Source organism: Eleginops maclovinus, chromosome 18, assembly GCF_036324505.1.
Source record: "Eleginops maclovinus isolate JMC-PN-2008 ecotype Puerto Natales chromosome 18, JC_Emac_rtc_rv5, whole genome shotgun sequence".
Classification (NCBI taxonomy): domain Eukaryota; kingdom Metazoa; phylum Chordata; class Actinopteri; order Perciformes; family Eleginopidae; genus Eleginops; species Eleginops maclovinus.
In genome coordinates, this window is record NC_086366.1 from 18,681,273 (window position 1) to 18,697,737 (window position 16,465).

The window sequence follows — 16,465 nt, forward strand, 5'->3', positions numbered from 1 at the left end:
CCAAGCTTAAAAACAAAACAAAAAAGCAGCAATTCCCTGGGAAATATGTCTTGTTGATGGCAGAGTTCAGAGGATTAAGGCCATACTGGTCTGAGCTGCCTACCTGAGCATTTCCGGGAACAGTGGGCATCAGGTAACATAATAATGCATTTGGCATGCATCTAAAGCTAGTGTGTTATTAGTCCTTTTTAGGCTTCTGTAGAAACATTGTGTTGCAACATGGAAGACTTAAAGAAGAATATCTTCTCCTATGTAGATATAACGGGCTCTTTTTAAGCTGATACAATTTCCTGTTCATAGGTGATTATACACTATCCAAACAAAGTTGTCATTATTATGATATTTATGCATAAGATGATTCTTCTTTCCAAGTGCCTGCAGATGTGATCCTACCAGATCTGCCATAGTAGGTCAAATCTCTCTGTGACGCCAGCATGAAAACCTTTAAAAGTATTTTCTGTCTGAGCTAGAAAAAAACAGCAAATCTGTTTCCTCTGCTCTCACAGCTGTTCAGTCATAGCTCTCTTTGAATTATAACCTCACACTCTCACCAGAAGACAAAAGAAAGCAATGGTATTAAATTGCAAAAACGGTATAAGGTTAAAAAAGAAATTGCGAAAAGGTGGGGCAAGCATAATTCTGTGAGGAGTGCTCTTGACAGTTAATGTTGAGGTACCCTTGAATAAAGCTGTTCAGCTAGTCCCAGGTATGAATTTGTGACTACATAAAGCAGTGGTCTGCCGACAAAGACCTAGTCTGCTGTGTAAATGCTCGTGTGGATTACAATGGCCAAAAAAACAGTATGACTAACCACAACAGTATTTTGTTTCTCGTGCCTTCTCTGACGACAAAGCCAGTAATTTGCCTGTGACTCTTTTGTTTTTCTTGTATATATTGTATGTAGATGAGCCAAATCCATCCTCTCAGTACAGGACGAATCCACTTTAAACCGTTTAATGCTGCTGGAAAACAGCTATGGGCTGTGCAGCCTGTATTAATGGGCCCTTTTGATTTTTTTGTATCTTTCATATTTCTTGATTTTAATTTGGGCAAACCTGGAAAAAACTAACAACAAAAGGTTTTGAGGGCAAGTTGGGACAGTTCAGCAAAAAAATTGGATCAAGATGAATGAAAAATCATGAACAAAGGGAAAACATCCAATGGTGTTTTTTCTCTACAGGGTACAAGACTGAGATCACTAGGGCACAAGCTGCTGAATAACCATTTTACTGCAGTTAAATTATTATTTGTATTGTCCTGGTTATGAACAAAAACTAAGCCTAATTAGATGGAGCAACTAGGGTCGAATAAACAGCTTGAGGCAATTACATTTTTTTGACAACAGTCGAGGGAAAACTAAAAAAGATTCAAATAAAATCAATAAAACTAGTATTTTCCCTCAAGCTATGCAGAAAAAAGCTCTTCTAAACTAGAGAAGTGCATGAAAATGACAATATATTAGGCATATCCGCAAAAAGGATATATCTTGCTTGAAAATGCAGCTGTACTGTGATTTGGAAATGTACCTTGGGCACCTCTGCTATCTACTATCTAAATTGATTCCGTTTCTACAAACCCAAATATTTGTATTCACAGAAAACATCAAAAATAAATGTAAATATGTAATATAATTTTTCCTTCGAATGTCATTGCTCCTGCGTAGGATCAGATCTGCCTCAGGCTCTTGCCCAGTTAACAGCAGTCTGGCTTATAACAATGACACCCACTTCAGAAAAGCACAATCTTTTGGGCTGTCCTCTGTGAATGCTTTCTAATTGATACTCTATCAATCACACAGTCCTGCACGTCGTTCTCCTGCAGGAGGAAATTCCTCAGACATTGTAGGGAGTCTGAGCAATTCTGATGGAGATCACTTTCTCTCTCCAGGAATGCATTCTGTTGTTTAGGAAAGGAATGCTCTGCATTGAGAGGGATGCCCTGGAATTCCAAAAACAATTAAATTGCTCAAGCAAACATTTCTTTGAGGAGAGAGAGAAAAAAAAATCTAATCCCATTACTCCACACTCTACAATGCTGTCTCTTGGGAAAGTTTAGAAACTCGACTTGGTCTGTCCTTTTTTTGAGCACACCATAGCAGTAAGCCTTGGCATTGAAGTGAACAATCACTTGCAGGGTCAGCATAGAGCAACCTGGGTAAATTCCTTCTTCTCTGCAGTAGACAGCCTCCCAAAACTCTTTACTAAGCTCTGCAACAACCAGCAAGACCTGACCACACCAGTAGATCAAAATCAACCTGTTGAACAAAGGAAGCATTGAAAAGCATCATACAGAGTGACAGTAAATAATATCTAATCGTGGAAACAATTTCTCTCAGCCAGTTGCTGTGATGTTATTCTTTGGAAAATGTGAAGCTTTCATTTTGTTCCACAGGAAACATAAATTATCCACACCCTCCTATCACCAATAAATCATACTCCCATGTTATTTAAAGCAAGGGGAACATAAGCCATCTATCAAGTTTATTTCTTAACTTTTATATCAACACACAACACAACAAATAATAATTATGATAATCAAATAAAGATAGGTATTAAGTGCTGCTTGAGTTTCAGGTAAATAACTCAATTATGCATGTCCATGTATAGTTAACTTCTTTAAATCCTGCTATTATGGGGAAGCAGATCTTGTACATATGGTGCTTTCACAAACTAGAGATTGCCATGGTTATTCTGAGCAAAGCTTATGAAGTGATGTTCCAAACACACAGTTTGTTTCAAACAACATCAGCAGGATTTTAATTATGTGTTTATGCATTCATAAAAGGGTTTGCAGAGAATGTTGTTTTGTTGTTATGTATTTGGGGGTTAGTCATCAGCCCTCTAGACTGCCAACAATTTGTCCAAGGCTCACATGATCCATATGGTCACGCTCATGAGCAAACATTTACATAACAAGAAACAGGAATGAATTACAAATGGTAAACAGTTCCTTATGGAGATACAAATACAAAACAGTTTTCTGAATGACATACATAAACCTGTTCAAAACATAAAACTGAGTATTTAAACTTTTTCCTAATCGTAACTCTTAATAAGAAAAACATTTTGTCCACAGGAGTCTGATGCTGGACATAGTTTTTTACAGAATTGCAGTTCAGAAAACAGGGTTGCCTCATTGCAGTGTTTTTGAGAATGTGTGGTTGCTCGCTTTGAGCGTAGCTTCAAATGCATACAGTAATCATTCAACCAACTACCTTTGAAGGTTTCTTTGTACCCACTGCTTTTTATTTGCCATGGTCGATTTTATTATTTTTGTAATGAAATTGGCTCTTTGTTATTTCTGCACAATTAAATATGAAACCTATATTGAATCAAAACTTGCGTGGGTCATAGCATCCACAGACTCACTTTAACAGCTAAATAATCATTCAGCTACACCCAAAAACCCCAAAGGGGATAAGGGTTAGGATGTCAAGTGTATCTGGCCATTTGACTGAGGAAGTGTGCGCTGGAAATATGCATGTATTTGGACAATTAAGTAAAGGTCATGACTCTCCATCTCCCAAGTGATGATGGAAAGCAACAGAAGCTATTTAAAATCTGTCCGCGAGGAAAACTATATCAATCCTCATGGTTTTCCAGACTCAGTCCAGCTCATCCTATGCCTGTTATTTATTTTTAGTAATTCAAATGACACAAGTCAGAAACGTTCAAGTATCGACAGGTGTTGATTTGTTGTCCTGATGATAAAGTCTCATTTTGAGAGCAGAACAAATGTAAACATACAGCAAAATATAAAGATTAACTAAAAGATAATATGTTCTTATTTGAAGAAGGAAAAAACATTGTTTTATTTGGTTCCCTTGTGCTCTTAATATAAGTGTTTCATAAATACCATAATAACAAACAACTCTCCAGGGGCTTCAATGTCTCAGCTGTGTTTTTCCTTGGGGCAAAGCCTTCAAAATAAAATGATATATATCCTGGATTGGATAGGTTCGACTGCTAAATGTAAGAATTTTACCTCATATTTATACTGTGAGAATCTCAGGAATATGGCAACATCAAAGGGGAAATATCACACAGCTGTGGCCATTTACATCCTTTTCTGAAGTCTGTACAGCTGGTCAGTTTTGATCTATGAGTTTAAATCACCCAGTGGAAACGGCTATAGCATGCAACACGTCCTGTTGTGTAAAAGAAGCCCATCCTGGGAAACATAATAAATGCTTGTCAGGAGTTTAGCAATAAAGCTAAATAGTAAAATCATTTAAATCCATTGTTCACTTGAGAAGAGGGATGGGGTATAAAGGTGAGTGGGAGTAAATCTCATATACAAATGGTCCATGGGAGGATCAGCATGTCATGTTTCCATTTTAGTCATGCACACATGTTCGAGACGAGAGCTGCTATGATACTGTCAAAGCCATGTGTGCGTTGGTTTGCACAAACACTATAATCACAAGCACTATATAAACCAGCTGCTGGGACCACAACTAAAAATACACTGGCAAGGTTACACATCAGAAATTAAAGATAAATATACCACTATAATCATGTTAATAGATAATAACATCCGATAAAGTGAATAACCACATCCCAGTTTTCCCCTTTGATGATTTGTTGAGGTTTGTAAACCTAAAGTCCTCTTCCTGAAGCACAGGGAGTCATTTGATTCTCTGACTCATCAGTCAAGGAACCTAGAGCCAACGCCTGAAGCCAAATAATTAACAACTGCCGAGGCTGCCTTGAGAGATATTGTAGTTGTATGATCAAAGAAGGGTGGGAGAAGCTCAGGATGCAAGATGGCAGACAGCATATGGCTTCTGTATGTCAGTAGGATATTAGACAAGTTACCAGTAGCGACTAGCAAGTCAGTTCTTTCAAGATTGAAACCCTCCAAGAGTATATTTTTAGTTCAACTAAAAACACGTGAAGCAAAACTGGATGCTCAACAAAAGTTTAATTGAGTTTGAAGCTGAGTCATTGCATGAACTGTCTACACACTTCTTCCCCCACAGTTGAACAGCATGAAAATCAGACAGGAGGTTTTCAATTATTCATTGGTAAGAAAGTTACTGAAGGTAGAGATAAAAAATAAAAAAATAGAAGAAATGGATCAACTAAGGCAGATTATAATTAAAGTCGCACTTTCTAAGGATCCTAAAACATATCTGCTCTGTTCAGATATTAAAAAATATAAATAAAGGCCTGACATTTCTTCCTTTATCCACTTACTAATCTTGATGCTCTTAACCTGGTCAGGGTTGTGGAGGCATCATCCTCTTATAGATTTGATCTCTCCAGCTCAGTTTCCCTTCCTTGTTAGTCTACTCAGTTCTAGTCAAAACACCTGACAGGAAAGGGAGACCCTCAAGGCTCCATACCAGGTGCTTAAAGGCGCTAAACCTCAGGCCCAGTATGATTTGAATGCTGTTAAAACAAAGACTCACTTGAAAAATGCAAATCACACAAGCAACAGATATTTCAGTCATTTGTCACTGCAATGCAAATGGGAAAAAAAGTTTAGAAAAAGAAATGGGAGCTATCAATTATGTATAAAGAAAGGAGATTTTATCATCAGTGACACTGACCCTGATTCTCTAGTGAAATGTTGATTAACATGGAAATAAGAAAAAAAAATGTTTAAAGAGTAGAGCCTCTCATTTAATATTGTCCTGTGACCTCTGCTTGATCAATCGGTTGATTAATTTTTAAACATCATACTCTCACAGTTGACAAATATATATCTGAAGCAGCTCGAATATCACATCACTCAGATCTTGTATTTGAGTAAAAGTAGAAGCACCAGAGTGTAGGAATACTCTGTTACAAGTAAAAGTCCTGCAATCAAAATGTTACCCAAGCAAAAGTACAAAAGTATTACCATCTAAATATGCCATCCTGCATCAAAGTGTTATCAGAGCTGGTAAAGGTGCAGCTAGTTTTAATGACTTTGTATACTGAAGGGTAGATTGTGAATTTGCTACTTATTAATCCAAATATGTACGTAACTAAAGGTATAAAATAAATGTAGTGGAGTGAAAGAATACAATTTACCTCTGAATTGTAGTGGAGTAGAAGTAAAAACATTGAAATACTCAAGTAATATACACGTATCTCAAAATTGTACTTAAGTACAGTAATTGTATTCATTATAATCCATTAACTAAGTTGCTTTACACCACTGTTTAAAAGAAAACCCTTTGAAATCTCCTCATTTATCACGCTTGTGCTGTCCCGCCCCATTCGACAATGTTAAATCTGGATTCAAAACCTTAACCTTAATGAAGGCAGGATTCAACTTCTCTACATGACATATTGGGAAAGGTAACCATATGCTGAGATTTAAAGGCCTTTCGGTTCCACTTTAAAGACCACCAGGCAGCTGGACGACAGATGAATGATGGAGAGAGTTGTATCGTATTAAAGTTGCATTTTAAACCGTCAGAAATGGAGGATCAACTGCATTCAAGACAAAAACCTAATTAATTTAAAGGGCACTGATGTTACCACGGCCAACAAGATCTAGAAGAAGGCTCTAACTCAGCCAGCACAAGCACGAAACCTCTCTCTGAAGCAGAACAAAACCATGTCATTCATGAGGATGTGGAGGTAAGTTCACTAAACTTTACTTCCGATGTCATGCTCGGTGAGCCTGGGCCAAAGATTTGATTTTAATGGTGTGCAGAGAGAAGGAACAGGCAGAGACAGCAGAGGGATAGAATAATAGGGTGTATCATTCACCAAAGTGTTTTTATAATCACCACAGGGAGTCTACAGAAGCGGAAGACTCTCTCCAGAACATCCCATGTCTGCTATTAACATCATATCCAGTCAATGAATATGTCAACTATGCAAACACTAATAGGTGTCTTCATGTCTATGAGTCGTTAAATGTACACCTCCACCAAGGATTCTTAGGTTAAATGTACAAATCTGGACACTAAAACAAAGCCACTTTAATATTCTGAGTTCATCTCTCATTGGATATTGAACTACGTTAAAATGTTTCTTAAAAACACTTTCTTCAAACAACATATTTTATGAAGTGTTACTAGCAGATAAGCTAATGCTGTCATAAAATATATTATTTCTAAATCAAAGTAATGGCTCAAATGTTTAAACATTTCATATCAGCTTCCAAACTCATCAATATCAATTGAAAACACTTTCTACTTCATCGTTCTAAAGGAACAAATTTACTTTGTACTCTACTGCATTTAAAGGCTTTACTGGTTCCCTTTGCAGTCAAACACATATCAGTTTATACATTGCCCTAGATTGAACTACCCACCACTTTTATACATCACTAAGAATTGGCCAACACTTTAATGCATCAATAATGTAACACACAGAGAGGAGTTATATCATATCAAAATGGTAACTTTCCATATTTACACGTCACAGCTCATACTTTGGTACTGTACCCACATACATTTTCCTCATGACTTTCACTTTTTTAAAGTTGGGTATCTTTTTTTTTACCATGAACTGACTATATCTTCCATGGGATGCTAACAATAATCTAGTGAAACAGCTGCTGGGATATGACATTGAAAGGCTATGGGATTTTAGGAAGTGTCCTGTGGTAAACATTACATTTTTTCATAGTAGGAGCATTAGGGAGCATATTTGGAGAACTGCAAAATAAACGCTTATTATGTCACAGTTTTTATAGTTGCTGACACACTAAAATGACACATAAAGCATAATTATTTAAACTCACACTCAAAGAGCAAAACCTCTGCTTAAATCTCCAGAACTCTAAACACATTTTCAGCTCTGCACCCAATTTGCTATTCAACATGGCACTTTTTGCTAGACACTGCACATAGTTTTCTAAGTAAGTAATCTTAGAGCATCTTTTTTTGTTCACACAACTGTAACTGTATTTGCTGTGCATGCATGTTGCGTTGATTAGTTGTAAAGAATGGAGAGAAATGAAAATGGCTAGTTTCAACCGTATATTTGTGTTTCTTTACATATTTCTGCCACTGCAGTATTATCTAGAGAGAACAAAGCCCATTCAAGATGAGTGTGCTTTTGATTGAGCACCACAGTTTGTAGTTGGTTGGACAATGTGTATGGTAATATGAATGAAGTGTGTGCCATTTGTGCAAAAAGTCAGATTTTGATACGTTTTTATGTGGTTTTGAGTGCAGTGAGTCATTCTGCAGAATATGTGAGGTAGTTTGGGTGGTTTTGAGAAAATTGGCCACGTTTTCAAAATGTTTGCTGCAACCGTTTGACATAAAGGTGAGGACTTTGGGAGCCTAGACAGGAGATGTTTGCAACACACAGGAAAATAGGAAACATCTACACCAATGAAACACTTAGGGAGAGGAACTAAGGTTGTGGGCTTGCTGGCAATTTAGTATTTCTTATGCAGTGCACGGAAACAAAGGCGCTGTCGATAATGCTATAAAAGTACACGTTTCCAGGTTTTTCTGAGCTAAACTGTCACACACAGATTCAATTCACACCTAATTAACAATAGGATCATCTTATTAATCCTTAAAACATTAGGATGTTATAGTACACATACATGTCATATCAGCTTTTTATACACAAATTAAGAAGGAAAAAAAGTAAGATTATATCTTAGTTTATTAAAAGTTAGAATGCACGGCATAAAATTTACAGGAGCAACTGGGGTTCTATAATGTTAGCTGGAGGTGTGTTGCTGCTGCTAAGGGCTTCATCGATGGTCTAGTGTGTTGATTACACCAGCCAGGGGTGGCGTTTAAGACCCTCCAGGCTGGTTCGGCCTTCTGGGCTTTTCTTCAGACAGCCCTGGAGGAAATCACGGCACTCTGTACAGAAAAAAAGGAATCATATTTGAATGAAAAAATGATGTGTGTTTATCAGAGGTGGAAGTATTACTCAGATTTGCAGAACAATCTCAATTAAATGATTATATTATTATTATTATTGACGTCACATGAATGCACAAATGCTCTATGATAATATGATACATATTGCAATATAGGAGTATTTTCTGGGATTAGTGATTTAATGGCATTTTGGCCATGGATTTAACATCTACACTCGCTGTGTTTGTGACTTACCGTAGGACAGCCGCTTATTAATTTTAGGGATAACACTGATGATGTCATCCCTCGTCTTGAAGGGGAGATAGGAATGGAGAATCCCAAACAGCACCATACCGACTTGCCAAACAGTTGTTGGTTCTGCCCTGTAGCTGCCATGCTTGAACCACTCAGGAGTGGTGTATGAATAGGTACCTACAATACACAAAGCCACCCAGAGACAAAATTAATGTTAGGGGAACCAGTGAACATGCTTTGTTATTTCAGAGAACATGATCATAAGAAAGGTAGCCTACCTTGTTTACTGTGGTACATTCCTTGTAACAAAAATGTTCCGCAGCCGAAGTCAATGAGCCTCACACGAGGGATCTCAGAGCCGGTCTCCATTAGGATGTTGTCCAGCTTGATGTCCCGGTGGAAAACACCTTTTGAGTGGACCTCGATCAGTGCATCCACCAGCTGTCTTGTTATTTCCTGAGAGAAATATACAAACACATTAAGACTGTGTGACACGGTGCGCATGGACACACACAGAAAGACAGAAACACGTCATCAGCTACTTACTTTAGCTTCGTGCTCCTGCAGGATGGACGGCCTGGAGTTCAGGTAGTCTATCATATCCATGCAGGGTACTGGTCTCTCCATCACCAGAATGAGTTCTGAGTCTAGACTGTACCAGTCATGCAGGGAGATAATTGCACTGGACTCTCCTTCTGCTGGCTTAAGTTTAAGATGCAGCACTACTTCCATAGGCACCATCACCACTTTCCCTTCCAGTTCCTTTTGATATAAAAGGCAACAAAAAGCAAATAATGAAACTTTTATGTTCACATAAACAAAAATCGAAACATTAACAATTGTTTGGTACAATAGGAACTTGTATAATGTAAAGACATATAATAAGAAATGTTACTACATTAATAATCTACATTCTGGTTTGTATTAGAACAAATAACTTACCACTGCTGTGTGCTTAACGCTGTGCTGGGGGATATGTTTTATGGCCACCTTTGGGACAGAAACAGACATATGGTTAGCTTCATGCAAACAGAGTGAATCTGAATTATGGATTCTGTTTGTGTGTTTGAGAGATCCTACAGGCAGATTATCCTCTTTACGGTAGCCGGCATAGACTGACCCGAAGCCTCCTTCACCAAGAATATCTTCCTCTTGGTACTTTGCATAGAAGTCAGCTGCAGCAACAAAACACACAAACACTTTGATGATACATTGTTCAGAATGTGTATTTTCTTAATAAACTAACCTCTAAAACGAACCTGTATTGATTTAAATGCGACTAATTTACAATAAGCATCAAAAACCCATGGATGAACCTGAGAGGAATGTTTGAGCCAGCAGGCGTTAAGCTTAGCTTAGCTTAGCATAAAGACTGGAAATAGCTAATTTGATTGTGTCCAAATGCAACAAAATCTACCTACCATTCCCCTCTACAGATATATACAAGAGTAAAGCAATCTGAACGTTCTGATGGAACATAGACTTTTACAGAACAAAACGAGATAGAGACTTGAATGCACAGCATTCCGTTGATCATCTACTGACTTATAAATGTTTTGCAGAATAACTGGATAATGTGTGTGTGGCTTGAAAAAGAAAAAATAAACTATTGATTTCCTGTATTATCTTACCAATGTTGTCACGGTAGGCAGCGCTGACTGAGGATGAGGGTATATCACCCGAGGGGCACTTGCTAAGGGTCTTTCTGCTCCTCTTTGTGACTCTCTTTGACTCCTCAGAATCACTCTTTTCCCTCTTCCTCTCTTTAGCATCAGAGGTGTTGCTATTGCTGGCAGGTGTGGGTGCACCAGCATCCTCAGTGGAGGAGGAAGAGCCTCTAAAGGTCTGAGCCTGTTCCTCAGACTGTGGGGACCACTGCCTCTTTTTGGTGGACCTCTTCTTATGCCTGTTCTTTTGGCTTTTGCTGACACTCACACCTCCAGCGCTTTGTCCAGGGAGGCTCTGAGTTTCTCCTGAAAGAAAAGCCAAGAAACATGAGCATGTTTGCAGTGTGAGGAGTTGAGAGATGTGAACTGGTATCCACATTAAATCAGACACATTTATCTAAATATATTTTCAATAGTTTTGTCACTTCACTTAGGAAGATAACTTTATTTTCTGACTCTCAATTTGACATATGGCCAATGGGTTCAAGCAGAATAACCTCTTACTGAGGTTTGAATGTATTTCTTCTTTTAGTTAGTTTCATCATTTTACTTAATCAACTAATATCTTTGTAGCACTTCGTTTTTATCTAACCTGTGCTGTGAGTTGTGTTACTGTACTCTTGGGCACTTGTGGCAGCAGGGGCCCTTGATGAAGGCCCGCTAGATCTTCGTCTGCAGCCCTTGTAGGGACTCTTACTTGTCCTGCTCCTCTTCTTAGTTATTTTAAGACACTCCTCAGAGTTCCTGTTGTAGGCCTTAATGGGGTCAGTATTGCACCCTACAGGGATAAAAAGAAATGATTTTGTTTATTGCATGTTCTGCATGTCCGCTACTTTATTATCTGCTGTTTGAGTTCCATAGGGAAATGTAGCTTTAGTTTCGATTAGCCTACTAGCCAATTTAAATGGATGTTAAGTAAAAGGGAGTGCAGTTTTTGTCAGGACTTTCTCCTCACTACTCACCCCGTTGTCTCCTGGAAGACGGGCACTTAATAGTGCTTGTTGTGGGACATGTTTTTGAATCCATGACTGTTCAGTTATCATTCACCAATGAAATGAGCATCCAAACTTGAATCAGAACCGCTGCATTCTCAGAGCCCGGAATGTTGAGCACATATGACCCAACACTCCAGTTCTGGGTTCCACTCATTCTAGTAGAACACATCCCCTCCATTCTATTTGCTTTAACGGCAAAAAGTTATGTACTGATGAAATTCAAAAGGAGAGGAAATGTCAATTTAGTTAATAAATTCAAATAAATTGCAGACTATAATGAACACTCTATTTTGTGTGTGTGATCACTTTTCATTCCATATTTCACTGTATGCAGCATTTGGGAGCAAATATTTCCTAACTTAAATAATTTTGGAGTTTATAAAATAACAATTATAATTATATTATATAAATATATTATATTCCCAAATTGTTATGCCAATATTACTATTGTTTTTTCCTTCCCCTGTGCACGTCCATTTACTTTTGTCTTCCGGTTTTTAACATATCTCTAGCTAACATAACTATTTCTGATCATTATTTGATTATTAACTAATTATTACTATAAATTGATAATAATTATAATATTTCTTGCTGCTTTTTTGTTATTACTATTTATTTATAGATTTTCAATATGATTTTACTTTATCCCCTAAACCATCATATGCTCAATGACGCGTACAACTAGACACACAGCAACAAAAAAACAGATGCACAGAACACAAAAGGTTAAGAAGTTGGGTGTTTATGTAGTTTTGAGTACAGTTAGTCATTCTCAAGATTAAATATTCAAAGGCTTAATGTCATATCATATACACAACTACAGTCTAGGACTGTAATGAATGAAAAACGTCGGTCAAAGGTTCCTCAATTACAAGACATAACAAAACAAATAAACAACAATAATAAACAATATTACAATAATAAAGGGCAAGCTCAGGCATTAAGTAATCTCATGGCCTGTGGGATAAAACAGTCTCTGAGTCTGGTGGTCTTTGTCCTGAAGCTGCGGTACTGCTCCCAGACGGCAGGTCCTCCATGGATGGCAGCTCTGTCCTGGTGATGTGCTGTGCAGTTTTCACCATTCTCTGTAGAGCCTTACGGTTGTGGGCGGTGCAAATGCCATACCAGGCCGTGATGCAGCTGGTCAGGGTGATCTGTATGGTGCACCTGCATCATTCTGCAGGATATATGAGGAGTAAAAAATAGCCATGGTTTTTTTAAAAAGGGTGTAAGCAATTGAAAAAAACTGTAAATGTATAAAAACTTTCTGCAACATTCTCGCCTCAATATCATCAAAAGGGTCAGACTGAGTGATAATTAGTGGTTCACATTTATCCATTTGGACAAAACTACATTTCTTGCAACGTTTTCAAAAGCATTTTGCAGGCAGCACTGTTTTCAATCAGCTTGCTGAATAGTGACAACCCAAAAGCTGGTGGCATATCCCAGAGCACTGGACCCAATCTGGGAGCAGTACAAACATTCTAAATGTATTGGACTTCAGAAAGCATCCTACTTCTTCTTGTGGTGAGGAACAGAAACATCTGTACCTTACGTGAGATGATCTGCACATCTGGCCTGTGTCCTGATTGTGTCAGGGGTGTGGGCATGCACCAACAGCTGCAACCAACCACTCCCAGATGTTTCTGATAGGCCAAGTGTCTAGCTGTTTGTTAGGCGTGGGGTGATCTTTGATCCCTCGACAGCTTTGGCAGTAGTGTTATCGTGAGGAGGGCCTGAGAGGCTCTGAGAGGCACACAACGGAAGCGCAGCAACCTCACAGAACGGCCTGTGGTGCACTGTGGTGAAAACAGGCATAGTAAAGTGACTTCAGCTGTGGAAAAGAACTCTTTGGAAACCACCCAGCATCTTTATTCAGACCAAGTTGCGCTACTGGCATCATAATAGAGGGAGTAAATACATAAGTATAGTTTATAACCTTGTGATTTACAGTTTAACTGAGAGCAAAGAGAAGAGTATAATCATTAAACGTGTCTTTTATAAAAGAAAATGAATAAGACACTTTGTAATAAAACCTTAAAAAATAATAACTGCTAAAAACATCAATGTTTTTGAATTAAAAAATATGATGCTTTATTTCTACAATGAAATACTTTTTCCATTATATATCAGTGCTGAGTAGTGTAGCATATTGTGTCATAAATAACCCTTTTTTTCTTTTCCACTGCAAAAAGGGAAGAGGTTTGCCCTTCTGCTTACATGATCACTCTGCCGGGGCTACACGTGGCTAAAACCTCTTTGAACTGCATGAACATCCTGCTCCTACATCCCAGGGCTATAAAGGCCTGACCATCCCTGTCAGCGCCATGACAAGCTTTATACACCCACCATTTTGTTTAAAAGAGAAGTGGTGCCGGCCAAGCCAGAATTTCAAAAATAAACATGGCATTTATGGACCGGAAAAGGCTTCACATAGCTATGCCACTGCTGCTTCCCCTCTCATCGAGCATTGCTTGGTTTCACTGCAAGAGAACTTTAGCACCCACTCCTGAAGAGTTAGCAAAGTATAGTATTTGAAGTGTAAATCAAGTCAGTTTCAATAACATTAGAGACTCTAATCAGCGTGGTCTAACCAGTAACAGTGCCCTACCAGAAATGGTAACATATTGGCAGTGAACAGCTAATGTTGCGATTGATGCATTGATCACAAGTGTGCTTTATACTTGCATTCTCTCTAATATCCATCAGGGGGCTACTTCACTCTTTGGAAAATATGTCTAATTGTATGGAAGTCTATGACAAAATTACACAATCCCTAGAGTGTCAAGTCATTTTTTTAATACACTATGAGGTTTATTTAGTTTAATTATGATCACAATTTGAATTTCAAACATGATAAAGTAGGGTATGCTTGAGAGCTGGACTACCTTGTGATTGACTGCTCTCCGTGATTTCATCTTAGAACTTTGACACTTTCATAATTTGATTTCAGTTCATAAAAGTTAGCTGGAACATTTTTGATCTTTAAAAAACTATTCTTGCTTTCAAATAGTCCACGAAGCTGTGATATCCTGGTGACTAAATCAACTTTTTCACATTCCACGGTTCATCCACAAAGGGGAGGAGGAGCAACCTCTTTACAAAGCTAGGCAGACCATCTGTTGTAGGTGAGATTGTCTGATCTTGAGACTCTGAACTTATGAATAGCATACTTTATGAGTATACATTTTTTTTAATGATTCAACTGCTTAACAGATATTTTGAAATTAATCTTCCCCTTCAGTTAAGACATTAAGACATGATTAATTTATTTGTATATCTCAGTGTTATAAACTGCATATACTGTATGTCAAGTCTACAACTCAGGCTACAACTCAAGGGCAACAGTTCCAAAACTAGCCGAACTTTAAGACAACAACATGGAGTTGTAAGATAAACCAAACAACTTCAAAATGCTGTTCCGTGCATCAGCGTACTGTACTCTCATTGTAAAAATTATCCAAGTCTGTTGTTTATAAAACAAGTGTAATAAAGAAATATTATCAAAATCCCTGAAATGTGATCAAATGTTATTTTTTCCTATTGCCATTGTGCTTGGGTTGACATCAATGTTATAATAACATGACGTGAATTGTATAATATGTTAAATTACTGGCATCAGGCTTGTTTTGACCCTATTCAAAAAACAAGTCTATTTTCTGCTTGCCATGAATAATTTCACAGTATTGTGAGACTTCAGTTTCAATATAATATTTTTTCATTGTTGTACTTTTTGTATAATTTAACACAGTTTGACACCCCTGCCCTATGGTTAAAGACTTATGTATTTTGCCATGCCCCGCAGCTATTCATTCATTAATATTCTGTTCAGTCAGTCAACCACTCTTGGGTTGCCTCAGAATAGTCATGCTATAGAGTATTAGCATTAATAAATAAATAAAAGCTTCACGTTAGACGTTGAAACGTAATAGATCTCTTCAACTTCTTTTGCACTATTGGTCCCAATTAAGAGTCTGTTTAACTGCATATTAGTAGGAGCTCTGTAATAAATGTGAAACTTATTGTATTGTGTATTGTATCACAGGCAGAGCTATTTTTTCCTCATAATATTTTTTCCAAAATACCTTTTAAGTAGTTTTTGATGGTTTCTTCACCACAGGCAAATTTGTTTTATAGCATGCAGAGCCATGAGCTGTAATCAAATCAACAGAATCCCAAGTAACATCCCAGACAACAGCAGACTGCCTGCGGGCACTGCCTCACAGTGGATCCGCAATAGTTGAACAGTGAATCTGGAGGCTCCTCACAGCAATTCACAGCAAGTCTTTCTTACTGAATTGTATTTGATTATTTGAGCCGCTTAAATGGTCTGGACAGCTGCTGAATGGTAATTTACCGTGCAATGTTCAGTTCAAAGTTTGAGTTTACTCCAAAGTAAAAAAAGAAAACGAGCAATGGTGCACCCTTGTGGTCATTTAACTGAATGAAAACCCAAAGATTCCATTACGCTGGTGAACAATAACCTGCACATTCTGCCATTACTTTAGTGGGGATACAGTTGTCATGAAAACCTACAGACATAAAGCAGCATACTCTGTAAGATGATTTATTTTCTAGTTAAGCTTTGGAAGCAATCACCAGATAAACTGTTGATTGTACCTCATGACGGTTTTATAAATACATGTGGAATACTACAACAGACTAAGAATACAATATATAGCTCACCCCTAAATGAATAAAATAAAACACATAGCCTGACCTTGACATTTGGGTCGCTGTTGTGTATTCTTCCAGTCTCCAATAAAAAAAGA

General features: G+C 37.7%; 1 protein-coding gene across 1 annotated transcript; it reads right to left on the minus strand.

The window, feature by feature from the left end:
* Positions 1–8,684: 8,684 nt before the first annotated feature.
* On the minus strand, positions 8,685–13,303 carry LOC134880498 (serine/threonine-protein kinase pim-2-like). Its single transcript, XM_063907452.1, has 10 exons — positions 13,244–13,303; positions 12,706–12,847; positions 11,291–11,476; positions 10,663–11,004; positions 10,112–10,206; positions 9,974–10,021; positions 9,578–9,793; positions 9,310–9,487; positions 9,032–9,208; positions 8,685–8,776 (listed from the first exon to the last, which is right to left on the minus strand). The coding sequence occupies exons 1-10, from the start codon at positions 13,301–13,303 to the stop codon at positions 8,685–8,687; spliced, it is 1,536 nt and encodes a 511-aa protein (XP_063763522.1).
* Positions 13,304–16,465: the final 3,162 nt, after the last annotated feature.